The sequence below is a fragment of the Apteryx rowi genome, unplaced genomic scaffold, assembly GCF_003343035.1.
Source record: "Apteryx rowi isolate R43461 unplaced genomic scaffold, aptRow1 scaffold_859, whole genome shotgun sequence".
Classification (NCBI taxonomy): Eukaryota; Metazoa; Chordata; class Aves; order Apterygiformes; family Apterygidae; genus Apteryx; species Apteryx rowi.
Window position 1 is genome coordinate 935 of NW_020451159.1, and position 10,893 is coordinate 11,827.

Sequence of the window (10,893 nt, forward strand, 5' to 3'; positions counted from 1 at the left end):
GAGAATAACAAGTGTGTGTCTGAAAAATGTCCCCATTGCTGCCCTAACTTAATCAATCTGTGTAACTGCTTCACTGGGGCATCCACCCCTCTCTTTGAGAGGATCCCAGCTAGCAGAGTGGCTGCAGCGTCCGTTTCCATGCTGCTCCCTGGGAGAYGGSGCRCGACCCCGACGCCGTGTCTGGCGGCAGCTCTCGACCAGCACTCCTCCCAGCCGTGTGATCCCCACTCCTGTCCTCTCGCTGCTTACCGCAGTCTTGGAGCTCTTATCGGAATTCAATCATTCTCTTATCGGTAGTCTCGGAGATAAACCGTCCTCTGCTACCAGATGTCGGAGTGGGGGGACGGGCCCGGAGTAACGATGAGTCTCAATGTGAGTATGGTTGTTCTCCCTTTATTCAAGCTTTTACAGAGTATATATAGACAATGAGCAGAAGCTTGCGTTAGTTACAATGCTACTATTGGTTAAGGCCCCCTGTATACGCGCGATGTGCCGCGACAGGATTGGTGTCGGCACCGGCGATGTTCCTGTTTTCATCGTTTAGAGGAGACTTCAAGGACAGCAGCTTGCCCACACACTGAGCCTTATTGCATGTAATCGTAGGCAGGACTGCTCACTTTTAACAGATCATGGCCCTTTTGGCCTAACCATTCCTCCACAAACCCTCAGGCTCATTCAAGAGCAATGTTCTAATATGCTTATACAATATGTGCAAAATAAAAACTCAACACTTCATGAAAAGTCCAGCCAAATCATACCTGGAATGTCAGCTCTGCAAAGTTTTTTGAAATCTTTGAGTTTACACAGATAAATAGCTTAGTAGTATAAGACAAACAGTTTCCCCTAGAGACCCTTAACAGCCACTAAGGGCAACCTTCTTCAACTTGTACTGCATTCCCATTGAAACAGATGGACTTTAGTAGATGCTTAAGTGCTTTATGTTGAATTAGAGCTCTACAGATGTACTGTATTATGAGCTAATGCATAGCTACTTCTAAAGATACACTCTCCCATGGCTGCATATAATTTAAATTTCTCGATCCTCAGCAATAAAGGGATATCAGTGAGAATGGTATTAAAATTAAAGATGTGACAGTGATGGACTAATTTAATCATGTTTCTTGTGATATTGGCCGTTTCTGGAAGTTTCTGCTTCCAGAGCCCAGAACTGCAAATAATGCCTTTTAGTATTTATTAAAGTTTTAGCTTTCAGTGCCATGTGAGAGCTTGTAAATGTTAATGCCAACAAGCTAAAAATAAATTTAAAAAAAGTTAAAATGAGTTGTCTTTAATCAAGATTTGGAAGGTTTAACCTATAATTCATTAACATATGGAGTTACAAAAATATCCAAGAGAGAGAAGGTTTTCAAATGCTTCAATGGGATCTAGAGCCCAACAGTCCAATAAACTATTGAGAATCGCCTCCATAGTTAAACTTGTTCTCTTCTCCCTCTCTTGGCAATATAACAGAAGACAAAATACAAAACAGCAGATTTAATAAATTATTGTTTGTCCAATCAGTAAGTTACTCTACAAATCTGCATGAACTACTTGAAAATAGAAGACCTCAAAATGATGAGTACACAGTAAGCTGCCAGACAATTTATCCTCTCCCCATTTTGCTTTCCATCAAGTAGCTTTTTCTTCTAAGTAACTCACTAGCAAAGGGGGGGGGGAAGTTGTTGTATTTTACTGCTTCTTGACAAATGCAATTAAAGAACTGACTCAGAAACTTACCTGCTCTTTTCAACTGTATTATTTGGTCTAATAAAAGCTTTTACCTCTCTCAACACAACTTCCTTTCTTCGTATCCTTAAACCACAATGTAAAAGAACCCTGTTACCGTGTTACTATGATTAGTACTCAAACATTACAGATAGGTACTATTTGTGTGGCAAGAATTTAATTAGCATAATAATACAGTGCTATGGTAAGAATTTATGACTAAAAAGAGATAAAACTCCTCTGTGGGTTGGCATTCAGGAGCAAAGGAAAACTGCAACTCACACCACTTTTAGACTCAGAGGATTACTGTACCCCAGTAGCAATTTACACATATCCCACAAGAAATGGAAGAGCCATAGCAAATGCCACTCTCAGCCACAGAGGGTTACATTTGACTGACAACTGCATTTGGCTTGTCTTTCTCCTGTCTTGGCTCCATCTATTTCCTTAGTTGCACTGGCCAGCTATAGGCCTTTTGATAGAACAGCCACTATATGGTCTCATGTCCACTCCGCCAAAAGCTTCCACTGCCAGAAGCCAGGAGGTGGTTGCTGCTTCCTTGAAGTATGTCATTGGGTAGGGGCAGATGGGATCGGTGTGCAGGTGGGAGTGGGTGTGTGGCACATGTGCATTGGGAGTAAGTTGAAAAGGCATGGTTTTAGTAACTTTGACACATCCAAGGAAGGGTTAAGTGTCTACAAAATAAAATAAAAAGCACCATTTTTCTTTCATTATACAGTCTGACTAAAAAGCTTCTGAAACCAAAATTAAATACTACATTCCCATCCACTCCCCAACACACACACTCTAAAATAAATAATTGCTGAACTGATTTAAATTAAATTCTGTAAAAGAATTTGTGCTTGGATGAAAATGGCACATTTGAGCCTGAAGCAAAAGTAAAACCACCAAGTTATAAACTTCTCAAAGGGAAGGTTTATAATGGAAATGCCAACAGACCCTTAACTATAGTGGAGCTGTTAGGTGCCAACATATAAATAATTTTAGTTTTTGTGGTCACCTTACCATAAATTAGATACAGTGCAAGTGGAAACAGTAGAGTTCTGATTCAGTAAACAGTAATGACCAAGAGTGCATGTTTGGATTTTAAGACAATTATAGCACAGATTTGATGCTGGCTCTGAAATGGAGTCTATAAGGGACTTTTGAATTTTTTTAAGTAGCAAGAAAGCCATATTCCGAATTCTTGAGGGCTTGTAAAGTAAAAACTCCTTAATAAGCTTTGCTGCCTACTGTTTCAATCTTTCAAGAATCCTTTAACTCAGTTACCAAAAATTGCTCCATTCAAGTTTGGTATAATTGTCTGCTAAGGAAAACAACATACTGAGTAGGTACACTTAGTCATATTCAATATTAAGAATTGCTAAGTGTATTAATACAGCAGGGAAAAAAAAAGTGTCAGAGACTGAACAGCGTCAGATTAATCACCTTCTTCTTTATCAGGTGTGTCAGTCACACACTTTATTAGGTGTGTCACTCTTTAGTAAAAATGCCTTCCTATCATCCAGTCTATTTTAGCACAGGAATGATGCATCTGGGTGACTGGGCATGTTCATTTTGACCCTGGGAGGCATCTATGCCATTGTTTCGCAGCACTTGAGCCCTATGCCTTAGTACAACAGACTGAAGGCAGAGAGTGATACTATTAGTGCTCTCGGTGGGAATTTCCATCTTGGACAGGGTGGGAGCCCTCAGAGGCAGCCAGGATTCAGGCCACGGCTGCTAAGAAGATGCTCTAACTCAGGAAATTCTCCTGCTTGCCAAATTCACATCAGCTTCTCATTTAGTACTTCCGTTACAAAATCTTCCCACTGCCCCAGCATCACCCTTAACTCTTTGCTAATGTAAATTTCAAGATGAGTATCTCCAGAAATAAAAAAGCTATACTCCTAGTTTACTCTAAATTACTCCACTAAATCTGCTCTTAGTTTACTCTAAATTAGAGCTTCAGTAGGACAGTATTTCTCATGCTAATAATGTTAGTGAAAACGGTGCTTTGAAATCTATGTTCTTCCAGCATACTCAACCTGAAATGCCTTTTCAAGAGAAGAGCATTTACCTGTCCTCAAACCAAGCAGACGCTGCTTTCAGGCTACTGGCAATTTTAGAAAATTTGGGAAATAGCTATGTATCAAAAGAATGTTGGACATCTCCAGATATCAGTAAAGTTTGAAGAGTTAACTGTTTATAGGCATGCATGTACAGATTATCTATAGCCACAAGTTATTTTATTTTCATCTCTGGTAGGCCATGATTTTAAGCAAAAATAAGAAATCTAACACAGATAAAACACAAGGATTACGTTTCTTAGCCAGAGTTGAGAGAAACTCAAAAGTGACTTCCTCTGTACTCACACTGGCACTAACAGACACGAGCCATGCATTCCCACCACGCGTTCTCATAAAGCAAAGGAAACACACAGATTGAGAACAAAATGAGAGCAAAAATTACTGTATGCAGTCAAAAGCAACAGACAAACTATATAGGTAACTGAGTAACTATGATCTTACACAGTTTGCAGCAGCTCTCGTCAAATAAAGCAAAGGGACAGTAATTAATATCAGATTAATATTATTGCCAATGACCTAAATTACACATTAAACAACAGAAGTTCACCAACTGTGGAGCAACATAAAGGAATACCATCAAATCATTATGTCACTTTATTTAAAATAAGTAAAAGTTTTAATAAAACATTATACAATGTTTCACACTTTTCCCCCTCCATTTTACTGAGGACAAATTTAACATTCTTCCACTAAATAACTAAAATATAACTGCCTACAGAATCAGGAGTAGAAACTGAAGCATTAGAGTGAGATTTTATGTGTTATTCTGTTCCAGTCAAGCCGCCCTTTAACTCTTTTGCAAACACATATGGGTTAAAGCTGTCTAAGCTCTAGGAAGTTCCATGCACTGTATCCTGGCTAAATTAACTATAGGAAGAAAAAGAATAATGAAGTTTTAAGAGTTAAAGTTGTTGATTAAATACAGTGAAGTACATTATTTTCACTTCAGGTCTTACGTTGTTCTTGGCATCAAGAGAACCGTACTTGAAAACTGTATCTTTCTTCAACTCAGGAATGAAGCTGCATGACCTTCTATTGTCCTCTGCATTTCAGTAGACTGAAGTGGTGAGCAAATACTGTTGGACAAACTGAAATTTGAACTTTCAAGTCATTTGTATGCTCACAGCTCAATTCTGATTGCATATCAATGATAGGAGGCTATATTGTTTCCCTTACGTTTTCATTTAGTTATGGAAATCATGGATTCATTAAATATGACTGGAGGAGAAGGATTTATGAAATCTTGATGATGTTTGTATGTGAACTCTGCGGATTAACCAAGATCAGTCCAGCTAAGGACAGAAACTCAAGCTGTTGAATTGTCTTGAATCTGGCAATATTAAGGTAAGTAATCTAAAAACTGAACACCTTTCCCCAGGTATTTGTTTAAAGCACAGAGGGAGCATTTCTGCTAGAATATTTCCCCCCCTTCTTATTAACACAACTTAAGAGTCCTTTAATCAAAACATGAAGATGCCTTCCAATACAAGACAACTTCTGCAACAAACCAGCAACTTGGAGTGGCTCAGTATGTCAGATGCTTCCAAACACAGACATAAATGCCATCCATGTTCAACCCATTACCGTGATTTTAAGAAAGAAACAGAAATAACCCAGAATACTAACATCATCCAGATGGGAGCCAATAAAATATCATCTTTCATTCCTATTGATACTGGATTCAGCCATTTAGAGGAGCAAAAAACAACTGCCAATAGCTTGCCTCAAAGGCCTCTGTAGTTGCCCCTGCAAAGTTTCCCCTGCTTTTTCTCCTTTGAAATGATTTAAGCATTTAATGGGCCTGCAATATTCTTCAACACAGAGTAGTTTGCATGAATGTGTCGTAGGACTTGGTTCACGTACCTAGGAAGTTGTTTCTTCTCCTGTGTCAAGTGTAAGATCTGCTGACATGCCTTGCCAAATAAGAGACAAATTAAAAAATGTAATTTTAAGACTTCAGTGGGCCAATCCCCTTAAGCAAGTCAGGTTTTTTGTTTGTTTATTCTTTTAAATTAAAGGAAGTTGCACCTGCAGATTAAAATGTATGTTTGAGGTAACACTGAATTGCAAGTACAACTACTTTGCATTAAGATTCAGACTAAGTGGCATTTTCCCCAGCAGCAGCTCCAGTGCTTTTTAGCTGGTGGGGATCCCCTCCACCATTAAGGGCTGTTGTGCAGGCACAGTGTACTTCCAGTTCCACTCTGTGCTGCCTACTCCAGTTTATACTTCCTGCTGTAGTGTGCTGCAGTACTGAGCTCAGTGCTGAAATGTGTGTCACCCACATTCAGCACAGGAGGGAAATAGGCTCGGAAGGTGTCAGGGAGTTAAGTTCTGGTGCAGATAGACCCCACTGTTCCCAGCATAACAGCCACCTTTTTTTTTTTTTTTTTTTTTTGATTAGATGAAAAACCACATACTTTGAACAAGAGGCTTCATTCAAACAGCAAAGAGAAAGAAAGAGAGAACTATGAACATTGAAAAACAAAACAAACGTTGCAGAGAGCTTCAAAGCCATCATTACTTTCCAGAAACATTTTCAAACACCACCTGCATCTCCTTAACTTTTAAAGTTCTAGAGAAGAAGCAATCAAAAATTAAAAAAATTAAAATAAATTAAACTTTTTCCCTAGGATTTATGACAGACTGGAATTTGAAGATCTTTCTCACTCTGCATATTGCAGAATACTTGAAGGAATGAGCAAGATACTAGCAATAAAGCAGCCACAAGCAAAAAGAGCAGCCATTAGGAATTCAGTAACAGCTCACATACAGCCACGGATGTTAGAATCAGTTTTATTGAGAAAAGGAATGTTGGCCATAATTCTACAGTTATCCTTTATTCTTTTTCAAAGAGTGCCATGGGGATTTTTAACTTCCATCTGGACAGTTTTCCTTTAACTTTTTTTGAACACCATGTGTGAGAACACAATAGAATTGTAGAAATTAGAGATGGAAAAGACCTATTAGATCATGTAGCCATCCTCCTGCCAGTTAAAGATTTTTCCCTACAGAATAGTTCCTAGCACTTTGCCCAGTAGAGTTTAAAGCATGTCGAGATATTTGGCTTCGACCATCCCTTTTGGAAAATTATTCCACAGTGTATTAAGAATGTTGTTAGGAAGTTTTTCCTGGTAGACAAGTGTGCATTTTTCTTTCCTTAATAATTTCCAGCCTATTATTCCTAGTTATATCTCATTGGGCCAGCCTGAATAACTCATCTTTACACCTTCGAGTAAATGAAGACAGATATGTTTCCCTACACATCAGTCATTAGTTGGCCAGACTACACACAGTTTTATAGCCAAAATATACATTATACTTTAATAAAATCAGTCATTCCACCCTTTTAGTCATTGTAGGAACAATTGTCTCCACCCCAGCAAACATTTTTAAACGATAGTCTCAAAAAATCTGTTTATCCTTGCTTAGCCTTCCACTACCTTTTGTGTTCTCCATAAGAGTAAAACAAAAAAGCATAACACACTCACAAAAGAAAAAAAAACCATCACAAAGTCAGCACATCAGTAAATGTACTATATAAGCTTTCTGCAACGGGAGTTGCTGCCAACCTAGCGATTTCTACACAGGTCACTGTGCCTCACTGCCTCCCCTCCCCAGTATGCCACAACATGCATTTTTGTCAGTGTAATTAATATTTTCAAGATCTTCATTCCTTTCCATCGTCTATGTCTTGACAAAGACTTTCAAACATTTTAAAGTTATTAGGACTCGAAAGCTTTTTAAGCATCCCAAATTTCAAAGTATTTCTTCTTTCTCTTTTCTTCTTCCTTAAATCACAGTTCACCTGATCCTTCCCTTTTGGTTATCAGTTACCTCCTGGATTATTATTAGCTCATGTAAATTTCAGAATAACTCAATAACATTTTTCATACCCTCTTTAATATTATGGTTACACTTTGTAATTTTTACTACCATCCCTAGATCACAAAGCTTTGCAAAAAATTACTATGATCAGAAGAATTCAGCAAAAACATAAACAGAGGAATTAAGAACATGTCAGCAAATGAAACATTAGGCAAGACATGAAATGACTGAGGAGGTGCAGAGGAAAAGGTGAGGTGAAAAAGCTATATCCAGTATCAGGAGCATAGAGAACTTTGTGACCAGCTGACTAGATGGTTGAGTATATCCATTCAAGCTTTAAAAATAAAGCATAAATCCAGAAATAACAGCAGAGCAAAAAGTGGAATGCATTTAGGACCATCTTTTCCTCATCTACAAGACGACTTGCCCTTGACAGGTCAGAATGATTACTTTTAAGTTCATGAAGCTGTTGCTTCTTGACAGCGTTTCAAAGATCCTACTATTTAGGAGACACTCAAATCTCTTTATTTAGTAGGCCAAAGAGTGAAAACAAAGAAAAATTCCACACCACTGATTACAGAAGATTCCATATTTCATGCTTTCTGTCCATTAAAAAAGTACATAATTTGTCAGATTAGAGATGGTAAATCAATCAACCAACTTTTACCCTCCCTTGAAGTCATAAGATTTTATTTCTCTAAAAATGCATAAAGCTAAAGAAACAAAGCAGATACAGCCTAGAAAAGCCAGTTAAAAAATAGCTCTAGAAAGACTCTGCAACAAAGCAGAGGTCTATTATTGACAAACACATTGATGACGCTTCCTCATTACAATATAATGTACAAGCTAGAAGTTGCAAAATTTGAACCACTTATTAGCATTCTTTATTTAGTCTAGTCTTAAAACATTTTTCAAGTCATCTTTGCAAGCATTAGTGTGCACAGACACAGAGTAGTCTTAGTATTAACTCTGCTATAGGGCTCTCCTCTGCTTCTTTTGTAAAAGACACTGCATGAGATCTTCAATGTTCGACTAAGAGAAACACATTCATCCATTATCCCTATGTGGCCTATTTGTATCTGCTATCAGTCTGTGATCATGCAATTGAAATACATTCACCTCTCCAGTTTTGAGAAGGTCTCCTCATTTTTTTTTTTTTTAAGTTGGAACCATGCAATACATTGTTCTTTGAAAGGAAATGAAGGAAAAGGTCTCCACAGTATTTCTAAACACTCTTTTTCTTTGCTCCATGTAAAGGACAGATCTGACCACACAGGGAATAAGTCTGCAATTCACTCTTCAAGGGCTCACATTTTGCTCCATTATCAGAGAGTATAAGGCTCAATTTGTCAGTGTTATTGGTAATATTCTTTCGGTCACTTAATGGTTAGCTGGAGCTGATGGAAGTACTACTATAAGATGAAATGTTTGAAATGGCAGCTGGAATAGAAACTTCAGCCTCTTAACCAGCTCCAGCCAAAGGTTTCATATAAAAGATGTTTTATCCTAGTGTTTATCACCATTTTAGCATGACTAAATGGCTGTAGTTCTCTACATGACAGCTCTTGTTAATTAGTAACAGACTGACTTTTTTATTGACTACTATTGGCTCGATCAGAGAGCGAGCAGAAAGACCTACCTAAATTTCATAATCAGATCTGTAGTACCACACTTCCAATAGAATTGAAAGCACTTTATCTGTAACTCTAAAAACATACAAAAAAATCATGCTGATGCATCTTTTTGTGAACTTCCAGCAGAATGCAGTACAACATCTTCAGTGTCAGTGGAAGGAAAAAAAGCTTAATTGAGATGATAATATCTGAACACTTACAACACTTACAGTGAAGAATGCATCACATCAGAAATAAAAAAAATCATTTTGTCCATGGTAGTTTAGACAATATATATTTTGTGCACTAAATCCAAAAGAGATAAATATGACAGCAGCATCAGTGAAACTACCAGTAAAGTTTGCTCTGAACTGCAAGGTGAGAATCTGTATCATACTTTCAGTGAAATCAGTGGGGGGACAAACTTGACCCAATTCTTAAAGCCTTAGTTTAGATCCCTTGCTCAGCCAGTATTCTATTCAGTGTTAATGGAAGTCATTTGTAAATATGTTCTCTATGCTTCTGTGGTAATTTGTCTTTTAAAAGCCTTTTATTCATACAAAGAGGCAGAACCCAATCTTTTCAAAAAGATCAGTTTACTCCTCTAGGTTTAGGGAAAAAAGCCAAAAATAAACAGATTTTGAAGATATTTCCTCATTTGTCATGAGCTCACAAAGACCTCACAAATCAGAGCAGCACTGGGAACTGTAATGCAACTTTCTCATGTGGACCTGCAAGTGATCCTAATCCCAGAGTAAAGCAATTGCTATCTCTAGAGAGTATTAACAGCATAATCTGCATGCTACTACAAGGATAAAAGTATTTTCCAAAATTAGTTAATACAAAATAACACTGTAGTAACTTGGTGCATTAACTCCTGCTTACTGAGTGTTGACTCTGAACTGCAAGTAAATGTTATAGGTCAATCACACTAAAAACACAGCATAGACCCATTCTGAAAAAGAACAAGAATCTTTCAGTAGTAAGGCTGCAAACAAGCCTCTAAAATCTGGCACTAACTCCTGGCCTTACGATACTTCCTTTGCAACATCAGGACAGGATTAAAATCACCAGTATTTTCTCCATAAGGTTTACAGACCAAGCAATTTTCCAAATATTACTTAGTTCATGAAATAACCTATTCATAGTGCAGAAAAATATTAATGTCCGCTAGACAACACCCGAATACCCCAAACCAGAAGTGAAGCAATCTGCCAATAACAGCCAGTAAACATACAGGTCTAAGGATGACAGTTCAGACATGCTGCTTCCTTTTCCTCCTCCCTACCTCCCACAAACATCCTCACTCATACCTCCACCAAGGATACTGTATTTCATAGCAGAACAATGCATGCCAACTTCTAGAGAGCTAAGCATACTTCTCCATTTAGTGTTTTAACAAATCACAGAATCACAGAATCGCTGAGGTTGGAAGGGACCTCTGGAGATCATCTAGTCCAACCCCCCTGCTCAAGCAGGGTCACCTAGAGCACCTTGCACAGGATTGCATCCAGGCGCGTTTTGAATATCTCCAGAGAAGGAGACTCCACCACCTCTCTGGGCAACCTGTTCCAGTGCTCTGTCACCCTCACAGTGAAAAAGTTTTTCCTCATGTTCAGATGGAATTGTCTGTGTTT

At 38.1% G+C, this 10,893-nt stretch overlaps 1 protein-coding gene across 7 annotated transcripts in view; it reads right to left on the minus strand.

The window, feature by feature from the left end:
• Positions 1 to 377: 377 nt before the first annotated feature.
• LOC112977690 (3-hydroxyisobutyrate dehydrogenase, mitochondrial-like) overlaps positions 378 to 10,893 on the minus strand; it is a 31,607-nt gene continuing 21,091 nt past the window's right edge. For 5 of the 7 annotated variants that reach the window (XM_026090325.1, XM_026090327.1, XM_026090324.1 and 2 more), the window contains exon 5: positions 378 to 4,903. In XM_026090325.1, the coding sequence (XP_025946110.1) occupies positions 4,848 to 4,903 (56 nt within the window). In that variant the 3' untranslated portion in view covers positions 378 to 4,847. Of the gene's footprint in view, positions 4,904 to 5,678; positions 5,729 to 10,893 lie in introns of all 7 variants that reach the window. The other 2 variants (XM_026090321.1, XM_026090322.1) reach the window with 2 other exon arrangements.